Below are 22874 nucleotides of genomic sequence, written 5' to 3'. Positions count from 1 at the left end.
ACCCAGTGAGCACAGCGCGTGCCTGTGACTTTTCCTCTGCCTTTTAATTGTTCAGGCTGTAGGGCCTCTGAAGATGCTGCTGTTGTGTGTGTTCATACCTTGACTGATCAGTTTTTAACTCGGAGCCTATGCTTCTTTGCAGGATGCCACAATTTGGAAGCCCGATTCGTGCCAGCATTGCCGTTGCCATGGTGATATTGTTATCTGCAAACCTGCTGTTTGCAGAAACCCTCAGTGTGCCTTCGAGAAGGTATGATGTGCTAAATGTGCCCTAAACGTATTGGTAAAGTCAGTGAACTGGTAGGGTTTTGGCACTTTTTCTCAGCCATCTAGTTTTTTATTTTATTTTATTTTTATCCCAAACTAATTGAAAACTTTATGAAACACAGAAGATAATCTTTGCATATCCTATTTAAGAATATCTTAATTTCTCTTTATTGAGCATTTAGTACTCTGGGCCAGGCACTCATTTAAAGGTTTTACAAATATTCTTCCATTTACTTTTATGTGGGGTGGATATCTTTATTCCCACTTTACAGGTGAGGAAAGTGAAGCCTAGAGATTGTAAGCAGCTCAACCATGACTATGCAGTTAATAAACCAACTGCCACCCAAGATTTTTCCTGGGCTCGACAGTTGCCACGACGACTACTTGATACTAACCACAGCATTTATAAGCCATCGAATGGATTGAAAGTCAGGATCAACTTCTTAAAGATGGTTTTCTGATTGTAAAATTGTGCTGCCTTTGGGCTTCCTAGAATATGAGAGGCTTTGACACAAAATTTTCTGATACTTGACTAAGTGTATGAAGAATATTTCATCTTATTCCTCTGTTAAATTATTTTCAGGTTTTTTTCTCTACGCTGTTGGAATATTTTTTTTCAGGTGCTGACTCTTTTGTTTTTAAAGTGAGTCTATTAAAATAAAAAGAGCTTAAGTTTCAAATTTGAACATTTGAAACTCCCTGGAGAAGACCAATTATTTGCTCTGAAAAAGCATTCCATCAGTTTCACAGTTTATTTTTTCTAGTTTTCTTGCTCCCCCACAATAATTAATCTTGAGCTTTCATACCTTCTAGTGCTAATAAATTTCTGTTTCTAACTTTGGTGTGAAGGTTCTGTATACCTTTAAGGTATTATTCAATTTCTCTGTGTATATATTTATGAGAAGTTGGTTGTACATCAAGCGCTGGTAAATTTGATAATGTTTTGTTGTATATTATAGAGCTTTCTACTTTATGGAGTAAACACTCTTAAAATATCATTGTTTAGCTTGCTGAGTAATTCATGTCAAAATCTGAGCTGATTGTGTAATAGCCATGAAAACATGCTCTTTTCCATGCCACATGAATAATTGTGGTATCACAACAAAAGCCCTGAACTCACTGTTACAAGACACTGATTGCATCACTGAAAGCTAAATGTGTTCTGTACAACAGAATCTAGCCTCTATGACTTCAAACAAACGATAATTTTTGCATTTTGACATGGTTGGAAAAGATCAACAGAGAACAGCATTTCACAATGTGAAAATTATATGAAATCAAGTTTCAGTGTCCATGAATAAAGTTTTATTGAAACACACACAGACTCATCTGTTGCCATGACTGCATTATAGTGACAAGTTGTGTAGTTGTGACGCAAATCAAAGGAAACAATATTTTGTAGAAAAAGGTTCTGACCCTTGTTTTATACCAAACATGATGTTATGCCTTCTTCGTTTGTTCCTCTCCTAATCTTTCCCATCTCAGTAAAGGGCAGCTCCCTTTTCCCACTTCCTCAGGCTAGCAAACAGCACCTTCCTCAGCTCCCTACTTTCTCCCACATCCCACATCATTAGCAAATCTGCCACTCTTCATGAAACAGTACATTCCACATGGGGCTTCTCTGCTCTTACTGTTATCATCTTTTGCTTCATTCTCACACTAACCTCTTAACTTGTTTCACTGTTTCTGTATTTGCCTATTTCACTGCAATCTTGATATAGTAGCCAAGATGATCCTACTAAAATTGAAGTCAGATCATGTTGCTTCTTTCCTGAGATCCCTCCAGTGGCTTCCAATGGCTTCTTTTCTCACAGTAACTCTTCACAGTGTCCTTTAAGGTGCTATTGCACCCTATTAATTAACCAACTGTTCTCTCCCTTGCTCTCTCTGCCTTAGACATCATGCCTGCTTGCTGTTGAGTGGCTATGCCAAGCACATTTATGCCCAAGGGTCTTTGCTCTGTTGTTCCCACAGAGATATTTTTGCTGTGTGTGTGTGTGTGTGTGTGTGTATCCTACCTAATAAAATAGTAATATGCAAATTAACCATCACTCTGCTCCACAAACCACACCCACAAGCCACACCCACAAGCCAATCAGAGTGAGTATGCAAATAAACCCAACCAAAATGGTTACAGCCACAGAGAGCAGGAGGGAGGCATTTTCCTGGCAACGGAGGAAGCCAAGCTTTCCGCCCGCTCTTGCCAGCCTAAGCCTCCACTCAAGGCTACAAAGTTACAATTGTAGAAGGTAAATAAATTCCAGATACCAGGGCCTCTGCTTGGGTCGCTGGGGGGCATGGCCAGCCTGCAAACCATCACAGGCCCCTCTCTCAAGGCACCCCATGCCCCAAGGGAACCCCCACCCTGATCCAGGACACCCTTCAGGGCAAACCAGCTGGCCCCCACTCGTGCATCAGGTCTCTATCCTATATATATAATAAAAGAGTAAAATGCAAATTGACCATCACTCCAACACATAACATGGCTGCCCCTATGTGGTCAAAGATCCTGCCCCTATGTGGACACAAGTTGGCCAGCAGGGGAGGACAGTTGAGAGGGACCAGGCCTGCAAGGGAGGGCAGTTGTGGGTAGGGGAGGGCAGTTGGGAGGCACCAGGTCTGCAAGGAGGGCATTTAAAGATGATCAACCCTGCAGGAGAGGGCAGTTAGCGTGACCAGACTGGCAGAAGAGGGAAGTTGGTGGTAAACTGGCTGGCAGGGGAGCAGTTAGACATCAATCAGGCTGGCATAGGAGTGGTTAGGGGATGATCAGGCTGGCAGGCAGAAATGGTTAGGGGTAATCAGGAAGGCAGGCAGGCTGGCAGTTGGAAGTCAGCAGTCCTGGATTGTGAGTGGGATGTCCCAGATTGGAGAGGGTGCAGGCTAGGCTGAGGGACACCCCTCTGCCCCTGTGCACAAATTTCATGCACCGGGCCTCTAAATATATATATGCCTTGATCTTTTTTTTTTTTCTTTATGTTTTGCCTGAATATCTTTTCATTTAAAATTGCAAACCTCCATCCCATATCACACCTTTCTTATCCCTTTTCCATGCTTTTGTTTTCTTCCTGTCATTCACTACTCTCTGACATACTCTATATTTTACTTACCATTCTTGTTACTGTCTCTTTTGTTTACTGTATATCCTCAACATCTACAATGGCAACTGACACATGGTAGGCATCAGTAAATATTATTTGACTGACTATATGAATAAATGAGAGATGGGGCCAGAGAGTTGGTAAGTTAAGGTTATGGAGAGCTTGTATGGTATACTACGATGCTTACAATTTTATTTTTAAGATGATTGAATACTAATAAAGTTTCAGGCATATGGGTAAATAGCGAGCTTTTCTTTTAGAAATCTCTCTTTGGTTTTTAGAAGATAATACATAATGCTAGATATGAGGAGATGAGTTCAGAGGCTGTGATATTAATCCAGATGAGAGGGAAAGTACTTAAATCGGCAACACTGGTAGTGTCGGAGCCAGAGGAAAGGGGATAAATCAACAGGATTGGGTGTAAGTAGGAGGGCAAGGGAAAGGAAACAGAGAGATGACTCCCGTATTTATGACTTGATGACTAGTTGGTTAGCTGAGCCATCAACTGATATTGAGAATATAGGGGAGTGAAGGAAAGCATCCCATCTGGGAGGAAAATGATGATTTCAGTTTTGGGCACACCGACTTTGAAGTGTCCATGGCAACCCCACATGGATATTTCATAAAGACAGCTGGGTATAAGTCTAAATTTCAGAGGAGAAGATAGGGTTGGAGGTAGTATGTGGATATGATTAGTATATAGATAGTAGTGCAAACTTTTAGAATTAATGAGGTCACCCTAAGAGATTGTGTGAGGAAAAAAAAGTACAAGGCCAACCAGGGCTGGATCAGGGCTGGGCCAGCTGGGGGAAGGGGCCTTGGGCAATTGGTCGGTGGGCCTGTCCCTGATTGGAGTTGGGGGGCTTACTGGGGGTGGGGCTGGCCATGGGGAGGGGCTGTGGATGGTGGGCCAGTCGGCCCCACTCCCAAATGGGATGGGGTGTCGATCAGGGCCAGTGGTCTGCGGGAAGGGCCATGGGTAGTTGGCTGGCCAGCCCTGCTCCTGATTGGGTGATGGAGCTGATCTGGGCTGGCCCTGCCCCTTATTGATGTAGGGGGGTGGGGAGCAATCAGAGACAGGGCAAGCAGAAGGGGCTGTAGGTTGATCAGGGTAGTGGGGACCCATTGGGGGCCCATCCAGCTGGAAAGAGGGGCTGCAGGGGGTTGGCCGCCCAGCCCCACCTCCTATTGGGAAGAGGGAGGGGGTGTCTGGCTGGCAGGCAGCTCTTGATTGGCAGGAGGGGAAGGGCCGTGAGGTTAGCCAGCCCCACCCCCTGATCCCTGGCTTGCTGGCCATAGTGGGCCTCCTAGCAACTGATCGTTATCATTGTTATGGCCATTATGGTCACTGGCTTTATATATAATAATAATAATAATAATAATAATAATAATTGTTATTATTATTATTATTATTATTATTATTATTATTATTATTATTTACTAGAGGCCCAGTGCACAAAATTTGTGCATGGGTTAGGGTCCCTAGGCTTGGCTGGTGATCAGGGCTGATCTGTGGGCCCCCACTGGCACCCTCCTTGGCTGGTCTGGTGCTGCCCACTCACTGGCCCTACCCCCTTCCCCCCTTCTGCCTCCAGTTGCCTCCCTCTGCGAGGCAAATTGCAGTGCAATCGGGGCCTCTGCTGGTACCTACCTGAGCTGGACTGGGGCCTGTGGGTTGGGGAAGCTCCCACATTGAGCATCTGCCCCCCGGTGGTCAGTATGCATCATAGTGACCAGTTGTTCAGCCAGTAGTTCCACCATTTGGTTGATTTGCATATTAGGTTTTTATTATATAGGATTCTTGTATTATATATTTTTCTGCATGAACAACTGTAAATGTCCTTTTACATATATATAATATTAGAGGCCCAGTGCATGAATTTGTGCATGGGTGGGGTTCAGCCAGCCTGGCCAGGGGGAGGGGACATGGTGGTTGGCCAGCCTGCCAGGTGGTTGAACTCCTGGTCGAGGGAACAATTTGCATATTAGCCTTTTATTATATAGGATATACACTGAGTGGCCAGAATATTATGCGTTCAGAGATCATAATAATCTGGCCACTCAGTGTATATATACATATAACATACAACATATATACATATGTTATATATGTATACATATACATATAACATATATAGATATTTTAGTATGTATACTGGCATGTATGTATGTATGTATATATGTATATATTCTTGGAAGAGTACCTGGCTATTTTAAGTTCTCAATTAGCATTAACTATAATTATCAAATTATCATCATAATTGTTGTTAGTTGGTTCTTCTAGATCCTATGCAGGTAATCTTGCCCAGCTTCCTTAGTGATCTTCATTGATGTCTCTTGCCTGCGTGGCCACTTCCAGTGCTTATGTTTCATGTAGCCCATAGTTCACACAGCTGTGCAAGGTTACATGGTTATATAGCAAGAACTTCCTGTCTCTCCTTCTCTAAGCATCCAAATTATATTGCTCTTCCATTAGCTCCAAATCACTTTTCATGTTCAATCAGAAATTCAATAGATAGACTCAAGATGGAAACCCCTCACTGCCATTCATAAATAGGGGATATTATATTTATGACATGAGGTTTGAGGGCCATATCTGAAAATTAGTTTTTATATAAAACAAAGAAAACTAACATGGGGGCATATAATAGCCCTTGAAATCTCCCATTCTACCTGCTTTCTCCACTTGCTGTTTGTTTCCATATTAGAATATAAACACTTGGTTTATCTCATTTTCTATTTATATGGAATTCTTAGTGTAAATTAGGCTAATATAGTTTCCACATTTTACTATCTTAGTGGGAATTATACAAGTGTTGCTTCTCTTGGGGTTCAGAGGACACTTCTGAAAAGTCACTAACATCCCATAGTATGTAGAATTTTATAAAATCCCATATCTTACGTTTATCTTTTATCAAGCAAGTAGGAAGAATTTGGTGATTACTGTTACTGGTGTATTTATCTGCTTTATGGATTGATAGTTGTAAAATCTTAGTCCCATTGCTCACCCACTCTTATGAATGTAGTTATATAAAATTACAATTTTCTTGTATGCTCGATATTTTTAATAGAAGCAGCCCCAAATAACAAGGAAACATGAACACACACACACACACACACACACACACACACACACATATGCATACACACACACACACACTTTTTTTTTTTTTCATTCTAACAGCTGAATTCTTTGTAGACTTTTATTCTGTGAATAAGTTATGACTTCCCGGCTAATGTAGGGTCTACTACCATTTTTGACCGAAATCACTCATTGCCTGCTTTGCCACATCTCAAGACTTGAGGAAACACTAACATATATATAGTAGAGGAACAAGAGAAAGCAGAGAGTCACTGGCCGCAAAGACAAACATAAGCTCTTTGCTCCATAGCTTTAATAACTCTTAGATAAATGGATTACTCACAGTGGCAAATGGATGGTTAGTTCATGTGATAACTTCCCAATAAATTCTGGGGTGTCTCATGGTAGCACATTCCCTTGATAGTATCACATCTTGTTAGGAAACAAAATTGCCATTATGGAAGTCTTAAAAAGCAATGTAGGTCTTTCCTGGAGCCCATGAATTCTACTAGCTCTCCACAGTACACACGATACCTCAACAATGCTGTTTCATCTCCCAGCTTTGTCTTTCAATATTGCCTTGCTTTACAAGTTCCTGGTAAAAGGGAACCTCAAATCTCAGCCTCCCCACTCCCCCGCTAGAGGCTGACTGCATCTGACCTGTCTAGGAGATCTGGAAGGCCTGGGGCCACCAGCTCTGTGGCCACCCCTCACCCCTATCCAAGTCAAGATGACAGTTCTTCTCTCACCCTTTTTATCCTTTATCAAACACAAAGAATGTGATATTCAGATGAAGCATTGCTAGTGAAAAAATTCTTCATTTCATTAGATGTGAAAAGATGTAGACAATTTCCAAGGAAATTGCTTCCACCAGGGTGTTCATTGTATCTTTGAAGAAGCTCATCTTGACAGAGAGAATCCCTTTTGTTCGTTTATTTGGTTGATCCTGCCTATTATTGTCACCAGTGGAAACATATGTAGAGGTGTAGTGCATCCAAGGTGGCTAAGGTGCAAAGCACCAAGGTGACTGCCGCCACTGCTTAACACTGAGCTGCTTTTCAATGCACAGGGAGAAGTGCTTCAAATAGCCGCCAACCAGTGCTGCCCTGAGTGTGTGTCCATGACTCACGGATCTTGCCATCACGAAAAGAAAATCTATGCGGTAAGTGTTTTCTGACCCAGGGGTGATTCTCTGTCTGTAGATCATTGACAAGGGGAGGCTGAAGGCTAACCTTATGTTGACAAGAGAGGTGTTTTTTCCCTTTGTCTGGGCTCTGGAGGACCAGAAGCTCATTTGACTTTCCATGGGCATTTGGGTTCCTTGAATAAGATTAACACCACCCTATTTATTCCTTAGGCCCTCTGTAAATATGCATAGATTGAATTTGTGTCTGTGTAAAGGGTAGTCTGAGAATGTTGATGTTGAAGAAGTTGTAATGCTAAATAATAAAAATGCCGACTCAGCTTTAGATACCACATACAAGTTTTTCATTTGAGCGGTAAGTGGAGCAGATATTATTATTCCTGTGTTAAAGATGAAACACTTGAATTGCAAAGAGCTTGAAGTACTTGCCCAATGTAGTATTGCTAATAAGTGGGATAACCGGACCTAGAACCCTGGTCTTCTTTCTCTTAGGGGAGAGTTTCTAAATCTGAGGACTATAGGTATTTTCAGCTTTGTTGTGGGGGCTGTCCTATGCATTGTAAGAAATTTAGCAACATCCCTGGCCTTTACCCACTCAATGGTAGCAGTACCCCACCGCCCTCGCCCAGTCTAATGATCAGAAAAGTCAGCATTCATGGCCAAATTTCCCCAACAGCTACCCCCTTTTAGAATCACAGTACTAGAAATTGGTCCAGAAATCTCTTTATTACACTTTCTCATTTCAGACCATTTGGGATTAATTTTGAGATACTAAATACTGATTTAAAAGCACATTGCCAGATTTATAATAGAAGTTATGAAAATGGAATGGTTACAGTTCGTTCATCTTTACTCATACCCAAACTTTACCCGGAGGCAGCAGGGGAAGTTGAATGTGATGGAAAGAAGCTCTTTGCTTTAATCCTCATCTTCCACCTGATACAAAACTTTCTCCTCATCAGGGCCTCTCCCCATTCAGGAGAAAGCAGAGGTTAGCAGGATTTGATAATATCCGCTCTCGGCTGCTATTCAGTGTGTGGGCCTAAAGCTCGGCAAGTACAATGCACTGTCCCTGTGGGATGGGATCATCTCCCCTGAGCCACTGTCTCCAACTTACCCGAGGAAGTCACTCTTTCACTTCTGCACAATGTGCTGCTGGAAGGCGGCCAGGCAGGATCTATGTTGGGGATGTCTTCGTAGCACATATCCTCTGTGCTGCTCGATTCAGCCCGTTATACTGGGTGATGTAAGGTTTACCCTCCACGGAAGAGGATCCCTGTGAAACGGAAGGTGCTGCAGGACAGACCGGTGATGGGAATAATGCCTGTGCGTAACGATTGCATTAGGTAGGTGGTTCAAGGTAAAAAACAGCAAGCTAAATTATTCAAGGGAAGGAGCACGTAGTGTCAAAATAAGATCAGGAACGGGGGAACATCAGATATCTCGAATAAGAGCTGGTACCAGGGACACGGAAAATCGGAGTTCATTAACTCTTTGCATGGACCTCTCTACTGACCCTTGCCATTTTGCTCTCTCGTGTTATGTTTGTGCACATGCGCAGTCTTCCTATCCGGATATAAGAGGCCTGAGAACACTGATATTTCCTATATCTTTAGAGTGATCTTCCCTGCACCCCACCTAACCAGGCACTCAGCACCAAACTGTTCCCAGAGTAGGTGCTCAGTAAACATTGATGACAGGAGGACTCGGACCATGGGCATGTCTCTTTTCAGCTCATCCACGGACTTGTCCCAGGGCACATTGGTTGTTGGACCGCAGACCTGCCAATAGGTTAGTTGGAGATCCGCTTGGCCTGCTTTTTCTGGGAGAGTTCAGAAAGTCTTCCTTCTGCCCACCTCCCTGCGGTTCACCCCTTCCACTGTAACACATCACGAGGAGAGCTCTAAACTGGGTCAGAACGGATCCACATGCCCTTTTCCATATGCAAGTTTCAAAATACACTCCCTCAGAAGATGCTATAATTATACTTCTGGTATGGATGTAGCTGAGAGAAGGCTATATTTAAGGAACTGTAGTATAAGGGGGGAAAAAAACCCTCTACTTCTTCAAATAGAGATGGAAGAACGATTTATTTTAAGTCTTAATAGAGTTAAAATGCTCATGTTTTCAGTCTTCCTGTTCTTCCTTCTCTTTCTTTTTCCACTTCCTCTAGATGGTTGCTACTTCCTTCTTAATAGTGTGTATCTTCTTGAGTGGATTAAATGCTTTTCTGGGTTTGCTCTGATAAAGTTTGACCTTATCACCTGCATCACAGGTGACCCTCTCCCCCCTCCCATCCCCCCGAATTTTGGAGCCTTCCCTCCCCCCCCATTTCCCAGCCCCATCCCCCATCCCATTTAGCTTGTTTGGTAAGCAGTGTCCAGAGCACTTTACTCTCTTGCCTCTGGCTTGCATCTCATGGAGCTGGCTATGGAGACTCGTTCCCAGAAGCTATAAAATAGCCTGGTGTTTTAGGAACTTTGGAACTGTGATCTGTGGTGAAAGCTTCCCCTTAAGAGGGATGTAGAAGAAGCTTTAGGAGATAGTGTGGCAGGAAGGGAACCAGTGGAAATGCCCCAGAGAACAGGGTTGAAACAAAGGAACATCAGGGTTAGTAGAGCTCAGGGCAGCCAAGAGGCCCTGCCCTGAGTGAGCAGCCTTGCCTCCTGCTGGAGAACCTCCTTTGCATGCAGGGCAGCAGCATCTCCTACACCTGGCATCCCAGCCAGTCAAGACAAGCCCCAGCACTTCCCCTGGAGGGAGGAAAACACTTGAGCCTGTTGGCTGACTGCAGGTGATTTGACAGTTTTACTCGGGCTTATTACCGCCAGCATTTGGGGGACCGTTTCATCCATGACCTCCCCAAAGCTATCCCTCCAAATTAGCATTTGGATCTCTGCCCAGCCTTGCCAACCAGACAGGGAGACAAGCCTGAAATATGTTTTCTTAGAGTGCCGGAGCACTTCCCCCCTGTCCTTGCCCCCACAAATTAGCTTGTGAAAGAGAGGGGAAAGGACCATTAGTCCCCTTTCTTCTCCTCTGTACTAATTTATACAAGCACCAGATACAATCCTGTCAGAGAAAAAGGATGCTTGGAGATTCACTAAGAAAGGAAGTGGCAAGTGGTAACGCCCTGGTGCCCGCATAGGACGGAATAGAGGAGTGTGGAGAGAGAGGTTTGCTCACATTGCCTGTTCTGAGGCTAAGAGGAGAACTAATTTATGTATGTGGGGGAAGAAGTGAGTATTGAATTCGGCAGCCTCGTTCTTCTCAACCTAGAGGATGTGATTATAATATGCACTGAACATTGCCAGATAGTTAGTATTCTACCTCTATAACTTCATGATGGGAACAAATTATATGAAGAAAAATTATTTCGTTGCTCTGACAGTAAGTGAGGCAAATGCTTTATGACCTTATCTTTCCTTTGGAGTTATATCAACAGCCAAGCTGACTTGTTGGTTAGCTGTGCATAAGAATACATTTAAGCCCTGGCCATTTGCACAGTGGATAGAGCATCAGCCTGTGGACCAAAAGGTTTCAGGTTCGATTCCTGGTCAAGGGCATTATATTGGTTGCAGGTTCCCCAGCTCCAGTAGGGGCCCTTGAGGGAGGCAACCAATTAATGTGTCTCTGTCATGTCCCTGTTTCTCTCTGTACCTCCCATTACACTCCCCCGCCCCCCCCCCCCCCCCCCCCCCGCTCCGGTCCCTTCAACTCTTTCTTGAAATCAAAAGAATATATTTAAGATGCCTGCAGAATGCTTTCCTCACAGTGTCTAAAACTCATATTTTCTATAAATATTAATGAGGTTAAGATGGCACAGATAAACCTGGGTCTTTTGGGTGGGCGGCTGTTACTCTTTGATTTTACAAAGCTCTCTTTGCTGCTACAGTGTCTATAAAATAAATAAGACTTTTCTATATAGGTATATAGAGCACTGAAATTATATCTGTCTACAGTATCTATCTATCTATCTATCTATCTATCTATCTATCTATCTATCTATCAGCACGTGATGAACCACTTGATCCCTAATCTCCCTTTGGTGAGAGAGATGTTGCCTTAGGGACAGGCATAGGCAGTGGAAAGGAAGGGACTTCTGTGCCTCCACCCTGAGTGAGAGATGGGAGTAATTCCTTTACTTGTGCACTTTGAGTCACTGTCTGGTGCTTATTCTGTGGCTTTAACAGTTTTCCTGCTGAATGTTCTATCTTATTGCCATAGTTCTCCAGCTTATTGTGAAGAAGGAACCCTCTGCTTAATTTTATGTCTCTTGAGCTAGATAATAGATTTACATCATTAGGGAGTTTGAAGGTACGGGAGAGATTATAGAACACAGCCCTCTCATTTTACAGATGAAACTCTTTTGGTGATTGACAGATTGTTGTTATAATTAATTTTTGTGGTCTCTGTCTGATTGCAAATGTTTCAGAAATGATAGTGTTTCTGAGTAGTAAAAAAAAAAAAATCATGCTCTTGTTTTAATGAAGTGGCTAGATGCTTAGGAGCAATCTCCTAATTTGTAATAAAGAAGTTCACTTCAAGTTGTTTTATATGTATTCTTCAAATTTTACTTTACTTAAGGTATATAAATGACTCATTATATATTTTAAATAGGAATTTGCTCTCTGATGACAAAAGTAAAAATATGCTTATTGATGAAAATTTGGAAAATAGAGAAGTATACAAAACCATAGGGGGAAAAAACCACTAGTAATCTCCAAACTCTTAAAAACTGCTGTTACTGTTCTTTCAGTGTTTTGGAGGGGGAGGGGGTGTTGCAGTGTTGATGGATAGACACAGAGATAGATGGATAGATAGAGCCATAGAGTTTACATAGTTGTAATTATACTGTGTATACAGTTTACATTTGTTTTTGTTTTTTGTTTTTTTAAAATATGTATTTTTTTATTATTGATTTTTTTACAGAGAGAAAGGGTATAGGGAGAGAGAGTTAGAAACGTCAATGAGAGAGAAACATCAATCAGCTGCCTCCTGCACACCCACTACTGGGGATGTGCCGAAACTAAGGTATATGCCCTTGACTGGAATCAAACCTGGGACCCTTCCGTCCACAGGCCGACACTCTATCCACTGAGCCAGACTGGTTAGGGCTATATATCTTGCCTTTTTATTTAATATTATTTTTAATAGTTCCCTAGCATATTCTTAGAGAACATGATTTCCTATTATTAGGCATTTGGGTAACTTCCAGTTTTCACTAAAATGTTTCTAATTTTATTATAAAGAACAGTGACATGGAATTTCTTGTATTTAAACTTTTATTTAAAAGTGAAATTAATATGTCAAAGCATCTAAAGGTGCTGAGTATTGAGGTTGTGACATCTATGGTCATAATGAAATTCATTTTAAATCCTCTGTGTCTAATGATAAACCCCGTGGGGCTATCACAGAGCCCACAGGTCCAGGCTGGCTGAGTCATTCCCATCCTACAGGGAGGAAGGCTTTTGGCTGGAGAAACTCTCTCCCCTGCAGCTTCCAGCACTAACTGTTGTGAATTTTAACTCCTCCTTTACCTGACTTTACATAATATCCAAATTTTATTTTAATCAACATTTTTCTGCAATCAAGAAAGTTGAATCTTCTAATAAGCTTATTGCCATTTTTTTCCCATTGAGATTTTTCTTATTGTTTGCCAGTACTTTTAGATATCAATTTTGTTTGAATTAATGTAATTTGCAATCTTTAAATCAGTTTGTCATTTGCCTTTTAAGTTTGTTTATAATGTATTTTTGACAGACTTTTAAAATTCTATCTCACCGGGACTTGTCAATTTTTCTCTTGAAATATCTTGCTTTGCTTGTGTGCTCAGGCCTATCAGCAAGTTGTGGGCTTGCCCGTTTAGGTGCTGTGCCGTCTTCAAATTTTACTTTACTTAAGATATATAAATGACTAAAGTTTGTGTTTCATTATGGCAGAAGTGAACATTGATGGGAGAGGACTTGGTCTTGGCACACATGTCCTTCCCCACAATCACAGCTGGCAGGTCTGTGTGGAAACGGGGAGGAAGGCAGAAACTCATGTGGGGGAAATTGGGGAGAGAATTGAGCACCTTTTATCTGCCACCCCCTCTTGTTGGCTCTTTAATCAGCTACCTTGAAACTGAGATTTAGAAAGATCAAGTCACTGACCCATAGTCCCCAAAGCAGACTGGGCGGTGAGTTGGGATTCCAGAACACACAAGCATCCCAGGAAATCCTTGGTTTGTCGGACTGGGCACATGACTTGCATTGATGCCCCTTGTGCTGCCAGTCAGTCAACCTAGAGGACAGAAACCTTCATGACAGTAAGGTGAGGACTTGATTCCCAAATAATTAAATGACTATGACTACCTATTATTATCATTGCTACAACAATAGCACAGGTTATTAGTAATTCCAAAATGAAAGGTTTGCAGTGCTTGCAATGTTGCAGCCATTTGTGGAATAAAGAGGTACTGGCTTGCTTAGGCAAGACAGAGTTCTTTTGTGTTTGAGAGAGATGAATAATGATGCTGGATGCTGGCTTGTGGAGAAGCATTTTCTATGCTTCTCAGTGACACAGTTGTAATCCCCAGATTACCTTAGGTGATTGAGCACCGGGAATGTATGATTTTAAAAAAAATAGAAGTCTACACTACATTAACAGAGCCAAAGGAAAGAAGGTTCCAGTATTAAAGAAAATATTATAGGAGGAAAACTTCATTCATTAAGCTTATTCATTTCCCCCCTGCATCTTGTAAAAGGCCACTATTATGTCATTCTGCCGTTGAGAACATATTTTGACAGCTACTTCCCTGAGCAATCAACATATCTGTAGCTTTTTACCTTTAGGGTTCACCTCCTCCTAGTCTAAATCATATGGCAACTCAAAACGGGGCTCTGCTGGACCACTGGGGCAGCGTTAGCTTTGGGAATGCTATATCCCAGACCAAAGCAGATTAGGAGCATTCTCTAAGTGTCGATGGGCATTCTCCCGGGAATGAGTTGATACTGCAGTTTGCGTGAGAACTGGATGGAGCAGGTGCCTCCTGCTGGAGGTCACACTTCCCCCAGGACCATGAGGTCATTGGAAGAAAGGAGGGAGGAAGAAAGGGGAGGGGAGCTGAGGGACAAAAAGAATTGAGAAAGCTATTGAAAACAACATCATCGTTATAAAATATTAAGTAGCTGTATGTATAAGTGTGTGCAATTTACTCTGGGCTTTATAGAATTTTCAATGATAGGATTGGGGTGATTGTGTGTGTGTGTGTGTGTGTGTGTGTGTGTGTGTGCGTGCGTGCTTTTCTGAAAATTTCAAATATAATCTTAGGGATAATAAAAATAAAATAAAAGCTGGTTTTTAGACTTGGGACATTGCAAACCCTAGTCTTAATCTTGCAAGCTTAGAGCCTCCTTCTATTTTTCCTGGGCTCCATCCTTCATTTGAAAAGGTTGGTTTGTGTTTGGCCAAATGAAAACCTGTATTCTAGCAATAACCTTCTTTTTCTCCCCTCCCTATTCCACCCCCGATACTCAGCATGGGACAGAGTGGGCCTCCTCTGTGTGTAGTGTGTGCGCCTGCGCTCACGGAGAAGTCCGGTGTAGCCCCCAACCATGCCCGCTGCTGCTGTGTGGAGACCAGGAGCTGGAGTTCATCCCTGAAGGAAGCTGCTGCCCCATCTGTGTGGGCCGTGGGAGTGAGTATGAGCTTGTAAAAATAACCCTTTTGCCTTTGAGGTTCACCCAGTGACATCCCGAGTCTTCTCTTTCACGTTCAATGTGGTTCAAAGATTCCCAACTCCATTTCCTATTGGAACAAGATGGAGCCTTGCACTTGGCAGGAAGGGGTGTTGCAAAGAGTGAGGCTGGAACTAATTTTAAAGCTTCATCCCAAACTTAGGATTCTGCAAGTCACTGACTTACCTATTTTGCCTTGGCTGGATGCATCCCTCTGCCTTCATAGCTTCTGGGAAGGAAAGGAAGGAGGGACAAGATCCTTTGATGTGATTTCATAAGGTAGTTCCTCTGGCCTCCTGGCAGAGAGGAGAATGAACAAATCTCTCTGAGTGTGGTATCCCTGGCATTAATTCTGCTGACTGGTCTTTGAGATGGCATAACATTTTTCTCCAAGACACACTGAGCAGGAAGCAGGTATTTCATCTGTCATTATTGCATCTTCGCTGTGGGGATCCTGCTGCCTCCAAACCAAGGCGCTGTTCAGCAGGCCAGCAGCACACTGCCAGGCCCTCTCCTTGGAATTCACTCTTGGACGAGGTACCACTTTTAGTACATTTAAGGATATATGTCCCCTTCCTTCACAATAAATGTGAATTGTTGTCATGGCTGCATTATGCTCTCTCCTGGCAAGTAATAGCTAATTAAAAAAACAAACAAACAAACAAAAAAAACTTAATGGCATCTGGAAGCTCTACTCTTCTTGCCTTTTCCCTTTAAAAAGACCCCTGGTTTCTTTCCAATCCCCCATTAGTCCATCTCTGGCCAGCTCTTCCCCTGGAGAACCATTCCAGGGGCTAAATAGCATGTGAGGAAAGGATGGAAGTAGAATGCATGCCTCCTACCTTTCTCATGTCACTCACCAGAAAGGGGCTGGCAGCTGCTTTAAGTCAAATTACCCTGTAGGTAAAAAAATGCTTGAACCACAGGGTGTAGGGGTGGAGTGGAGAGTGGGCAGGGTGAGTCTGTGGGGGTGCTGGCCTCCATGAGAAAGACTCATTGGAAGCATTTTGTGTGGAGAGGCTGGAAGGTCAGCTAGGGCCAACTCCATCATTTGCTGGGTGGTGTGCAAAATGGAAAAGTGCCAGGCGCCTTGTGCAGAAAGCCAGGCGTGCGGAGGATTTTTTTTTTTTTCTTTCCTTCTGTGGGTTTGTTCAACCTGTCCTGTTTTCAGTTTGCTATTTTATATCATACTAGAGGCCCAGTGCACATGGGGGGTTGGGGGGTGTCCCTCAGCCCAGTCTGCACCCTCTCCAATTCGGGACCCCTCGAGGACAGTCAGACATTCTTCTTACAATCCAGGACTGCTGGCTCCCAATAGCTTGCCTGTCTGCCTGCCTGATTGCCCCTAACTACTTCTGCATGCAAGCCTGATCACCTCCTGACCACTCCCCTGTTAGCCTGATCAATGCCTAACTGCTCCCTTGCCTGCCTGATTGTCCCTAACTGCCCTCCCCTGCTGGCCCAGTCACCCCTAACTGCCCTCCATTACCAGCCTGGTCACCCCTAAATGCCATCTCCTGCCATCCTGGTTGCCCTCTAACTGCCCTCCCTTGCTGGCCTGGTCACCCTAACTGCTCTACCATGCTGACCTGGTTACCCCCAATTGCCCTTCCCTCAGGCCTGGTCATCCCTAACTGCCATCTCCTGTAGGCTTGGTCACCCCCAACTTTCCTCCCCTGCAGGCCTGGTCCCTCATAACTTATCTCCCTTGCAGGCCTGGTCCTCCCAACTGTCCTCCCCTGTAGGCCTGGTTGCCCCAACTGCCCTCTTCTGCCAGCCCAGTCACCCCTTACTGCCCTCTCTTGCAGGCCTGGTCCCTCCCACTGCCTTCCCCTGCTGGCCTGATCACCCACAACTGCCCTCCCCTGTTGGCCATCTTGAGGCAGCCATGTTGTGTCCACATGGGGGTGGCCATCTTTGACCATATGGAAGTGGCCATCTTGTGTGTTGGAGTTACAGTCAATTTGCATATTACTTCTTTATTGTAAAGGATTCCCTCCAGTGTGGAGATACTTGCTGGTGGGTGGAGTCCTCCATGGGCTCCCAGGACCCCGCCCTGCTACTTGGTGCTTAGCACTGCATCCAGGCCCCAGGCCCCCTGTGGTGGAGGGCAGAGGTTTTGGAGCAGGAGGTGGAGAGCCCATCCCAGAAAGACAGAGGAAGCAGGAGATGGGACTGTGCACCAGCTGAGACCCTGAACCCCAGTGCATGCTCACTGGACTTCCCTTACAAAATGGAGAGTTATTAACTCCATATAGTGACTACAAAGCATTAAACCCTAAGAATGGGGCCCCCTTCTTTGTACTGGGGCCCAACATGGGACCCCATGTGATTGCAATGGCCACATACCCATGCATCAGCCCTGGGATCAGCAAGTACAGTCCCCCCAGTAATTTTTCTTTCTCTGACCTTCCAGAGTCCTGTTCCTATGAAGGCCATGTGTTTCAGGATGGGGAGGACTGGCCATTGAGTTTGTGTGCCAGATGCACGTGTAGAAATGGAGTCACTCAGTGCTTCACGGCTCAGTGTCAGCCTCTGTTTTGTAACAAGGTAAGTGAGACAGCCTCAGAATGGATCTTTCCCAGTCTGTTAACTTCACTGTCCAGGAGTTGGAGTCCCTTCGGAGATTGTGTCAGGCCATTGCGGAAGTTTCAGAACAAGGAGCCAAGGCTGTTTTGTTTCCCATATACTTTTGGAGACCACTGCTGAGACCTTGATTTTACCTTGAGAGGCTATAGTTAGTCTAATTACCAGCCATTTAGGCTAATTGTTACATTATGAAACTGAGCCTTGAGGGTGAGCAAAAGGAAGCTGCCCACCCCAGTTGCAGATGTTCCAAAAATGTCAAGCTCAACATCTGGAAAATTCAGTAGTACTGTTCAGATTTGTTACTGTCGGACAATGCAGAGGTATAGCTGCTTTTTGAAGACACATGTGTGTCTTTAGACATGATTATTCATGTCTAAACACAGATAGCCGCCCACTATTTAATTCTTATAAGATAGTGCTTCAAATTATCAAAGGATCTCTGGAGTGGTTTAAAATAGTGGGATCTTATTGTACTTTTAAAGCTGATCTTATTTTCAAAACATTAGGCTCTTCACACAAATTTAAAACAGAAAATCAATTGCAAATAAATGTAGTACACATGATATTTTATAGTTTTTTACTCTTCCAGAGGCTCCTACGGAGGTATGTTGGCAGTTGACTGATAACCACGAGAAGGGTTTGCTTCCAGTGAAAAAAAATAGCTCATTTTTTGATCCAGGGAAAAGCTAGAAGCCAACATTCAGTTGATACAGAGCAGTACTTTGTGTCAAATAAAACAAAATCAATAACATGGCATATTGTGACAATTGGGCAATAATTTTAAAGGCAGACAAAAGGCAATTAGACAAGAAATACTAAATGCCAAATAAAAGGAAAAAGTATCTAATTGAAAGACTAGATTGTATTACCCACATTACACCCAACTACGCTCATGACATATCTCTTAATTTACCACAAAGTCTGCTCTAGCTTTAAGATTACAAATGAGCTTCTTGGAGGAGATGTACAATATCTTACTTTCAGAGGACACTGTAGTGTTGAGGCATTTTGATTTGCACATTCCGGGTCTCATTCCCCTCCTGAATAAAGGATAATTAAGCAGTTTGCCGCCATTGCAATTAAGGAGATGGGAGGAGGGATGGAGGAAACACCCATTGGGACCCTTTTCTTTAAATCTTTAAAAACATAGCCAGGGACTGTGTATTAGGGGGTTGGATATTATATTAATTGAAATTAATATTTCCCATTAAATATAAATTCTGGCTTAAAGTGGTAGCTTCCAAACACATATAGCCTGCATTGTTTAAAAAAATGGAATTTGGTAGCACACTTTAGAGTTAATTGATACGTAAGCATTCTGAAGTATTGGAAATAGGTTGATTTTAACCACTGTTGCATTATTAAGTCTACATTTTTGTCATGACATAATTAAAAACAAACAAACAACTATCAGGTTATTTAGAACCATGTTTTATTTAATATCAGTATTAAATAATGGTGTTCTGATGATGTAAAGAAACTGGAGTAGTTTAAAATAACTACTTCTTCTCCCTTATTGTTCTGCTATTCCCTCTGAGCTTTTCTCTTCTTTCTTTGAATGAGAAGTTTCCTTCCCTTTATTCTGTAAGTGTGTACCTTTTGCTACTTTCAGTTCCCTTGTCTTATGGAAATGTGCCCTTCTGTAGCCCTGTGTTTTTATCCATGGATCCCTTATTGTTTTAAATTTTCCTAAACCTGCTTATTTCACCCCTAAAAATTCCTTTCAGTAACTCATTTCAATTTTTGATAGGCAAATGTGGATACATTTCTTTGTTTGCATAGTTATGATTACATTTTAGAAGTTGGTAAAAATCCTGTTGAAAGGAGAAATGTCTTTTTTTTTCTTTCTTTCTTTTTTATTAAATTATTATCTGTGTACATATTTTAACATTGCCCCCCCTTCCATACATACCCTCCCTCCCCAGGGTTTTGTGTCCATTGGTTATGCATGTATACAAGTCCTTCAGTTGATCTATTATCTCCCTCAGATCTCCCTACCCTACCTGCTATAATTTGACAGTCTGCTCGTTGCTTTACTGTCTCTATATCTATCTTTTGGTTCATCAGTTTATAATATTCTTTATTATCCATAAATGAGTGAGGTCATGTGGTGTTTCTCTTTCATTGACTGGCTTATTTCACTCAGCATGATGTTCTCCAATTCCATCCAGGTTGCTACAAATGATGAGAATTCCTTCTTTTTTATGGCAGCATAGTATTCCATTGTGTAGATGTACCATGGTTTTTGGATCCAATCATCTGCTGACGGGCACCTAGGCTGTTTCCAAATTCTGGCTATTGTAGATTGTGCTGCTATGAACATAGGGGTGCATATATCCTTTCTGATTGGTGTTTCTAGTTTCTTGGGATATATTCCTAGGAGTGGGATTACTGGGTCAAATGGGAGTTCCATTTTCAGTTTTTTAAAGCAACTCCACACTGTTCTCCACAGTGGTTGCACCAGTCTGCATTCCCACCAGCAGTGCACGAGGTTCCTTTTTCTCCACAACCTCACCAACACTTGTCGTTTGTTGATTTGTTGATGTTGGCCATTCTGACAGGTGTGAGATGGTACCACATTGTGGTTTTGATTTGCATCTTTTGTATAATTAGTGACTTTGAGCATGTTTTCATGTTGGTAAAAATCCTGTTGAAAGGAGAAATGTCTTTCTCCTTTTGGCCTTCCTTCTGTCTTCTTTTGAAAATATTCTATTTAGGTCCAGTGCCCATTTTTTAATTGGATCATTCATCTTCCTTTTATTTAGTTGTATAAGCTATCTGTAGATGTTGGAGATTAAACCTTTATCAGTGGTAAAATTTGCAAATATGTTCTCCCACACAGTGGGCTTTCTTGTTAATTTGCTGATGGTTTCTTTTGCTGTAAAAAAGCTTTTTATTTTGATGTAGTCCCTTTTGTTTATTTTTTCTTTAGCTTCCATTGCCCTAGAGATGTGTCAAACACAAGGCCCGTGGGCCAAATCCGTCCTTGCAATGTGGCCCGCACCGCGCTGTCATCACTGCACTCCGCTGCGTTTCCATCACAATGACAGTTTATGACTGTTCAGTAAACCATTCAGCCCGCGATTTAGGCTGGATTTTAGATTTTGGACCCTTCTCTGATTGAGTTCGACACCCCTACCCTAGAGGCAGTATCAGTGAAGAAGTTCTTTCTGCATATGTCTGAGATTTTGCTGCCTGTGGATGCCTCTAGTATTTTTATGGTTTCCCATCTGATGTTTAAGTCCTGTATCTATTTTGAGTTTATTTTTGTATATGGTGCAAGTTGGTGATCTAGTTTCATTCTTTTGCATGTATCTGTCCAATTTTCCCAACCATTTATTGAAAAGACTGTCTTGACTCCATTGTATATTCGTGCCTCCTTTGTCAAATATTAATTGAGCATAGTGATTTGGGTTGATATCTGGGTTCTCAATTCAATTCCATTGATTTATATGTCTTTTCTTGTGCCAGTACCAGGCTGTTTTGAGAATAGTTGCTTTGTAATACAGCTTGAAGTCTGGTATTGAGATCCCTCCTACTTTACTCTTCTTTCTCAGGATTGCTGTGGCTATTCGAGGTCTTTTATTGTTCCAAATGAACTTTTGGAGAGTTCTTTGTAGTTCAGTGAAATATGTCGTTGGTATTTTAATGGGGAATGCATTGAATCTATAAATTACTTTAGGAAGTATGGACATTTTGATGATGTTGATTCTACCAATCCATGAACATGGTATGTTCTTCTATCTGTTTACATCTTCCTCTATCTCTTTTTTCAGTGTCGTGTAGTTTTCCGCATATAGGTCCTTTACTTCCTTAGTTAAATTTATTCCTAGGTATCTTAATTTTTTTTGGTGCGATAGTAAATGGAATTGCTTTTTTAGTCTCTGTTTCTATAATTTCATTGTTGTTGTATAGAAATGCCATGGATTTCTTGGCCTTAATTTTGTGTCCTGCTACATTGCCAAATTCATTTATTAAGCCAATTAGTTTTTTAATGGATTCTTTTGGTTTTTTTATGTACAATATCATGTCATCTGCAAATAAGGATAACTTTACTTCTTCTTTTCCAATTTGGATACCTTTTATTTCCTCTTTTTGTGTAATTGCAATGGCTAGTACTTCCAGTATTATGTCAAACAGGAGTGGTGAGAATGGGCATCCCTGTCTTGTTCCTGTTCTTAGAGGGAATGGTTTTAGTTTTTGCCCATTGAGTATGATGTTGGCTGTGGGTTTACCATATATAGCTTTTATTATGTTGAGGTATGACCCTTGTACTCCCACTTTGTTGAGAGTTTTTATCAGGAAAGGGTGTTGGATTTTATCAAATGCTTTTTCTGCAGCAATTGATATGACTATAAGATTTTTATCTTTCATTTTGTTTATGTGATTTATCACGTTTATTGATTTGCAGATATTGTACTATCCTTGCATTCCTAGAATAAATCCTACTTGGTCGTGGTGTATGATCTTTGTGATGTTCTGCTGGAGCCGATTTGCTAGAATTTTGTTGAGGATTTTGGCATCTATGTTCATAAGGGATATTGGTCTGTAATTCTCTTTTATTGAGTTGTCTTTATCTGGTTTTGGTATTAGGGTGATGCTGGTCTCATAGAAGGAGTTTGGTAGTGTTCCTTCCTCTTGAATTTTTAGGAATAGTCTGAGGAGGATAGGTTTTAGTTCTTCCTTGAATATTTGGTAAAACTTTCCTGTGAAGCCATCTGGCCCTGGGCTTTTGTTTGCTGGAAGCTTTTTGATGACTGTTTCAATTTCTTCACAAGTCACTAGTCTCTTGAGATTTTTAGATTCTTCCTGATTGAGTTTTTGAAGTTTGTATTTTTCTAGAAATATGTCCATTTCCTCCAGGTCGTTCAGTTGTTGGAATAGAGTTGTCCGTAGTATTTTGTAACAATCCATTATATTTCTGTGGGGTCTGTTGTTATTTCACCTCTTTAATTTCTGATTTTGTTTAT

At 42.1% G+C, this 22874-nt stretch overlaps 1 protein-coding gene across 1 annotated transcript in view; it reads left to right on the top strand.

Moving 5' to 3' along the window:
- The window catches only part of FRAS1 (Fraser extracellular matrix complex subunit 1), a 446031-nt gene that overhangs the window by 163996 nt on the left and 259161 nt on the right, over window positions 1-22874 (top strand). Inside the window, exons 3-6 of the mRNA XM_036412793.2 lie at window positions 143-250; window positions 7520-7612; window positions 15116-15275; window positions 17732-17865. Of these exons, the coding sequence (XP_036268686.1) occupies window positions 143-250; window positions 7520-7612; window positions 15116-15275; window positions 17732-17865 (495 nt within the window). The remainder of the gene's footprint in view (window positions 1-142; window positions 251-7519; window positions 7613-15115; window positions 15276-17731; window positions 17866-22874) is intronic.

Source organism: Pipistrellus kuhlii, unplaced genomic scaffold (genome assembly GCF_014108245.1).
Source record: "Pipistrellus kuhlii isolate mPipKuh1 unplaced genomic scaffold, mPipKuh1.p scaffold_m20_p_1, whole genome shotgun sequence".
NCBI lineage: Eukaryota > Metazoa > Chordata > Mammalia > Chiroptera > Vespertilionidae > Pipistrellus > Pipistrellus kuhlii.
The sequence above is the reverse complement of the archived record's forward strand: the minus strand, read 5'-3'. Positions and strand labels throughout refer to the sequence as shown.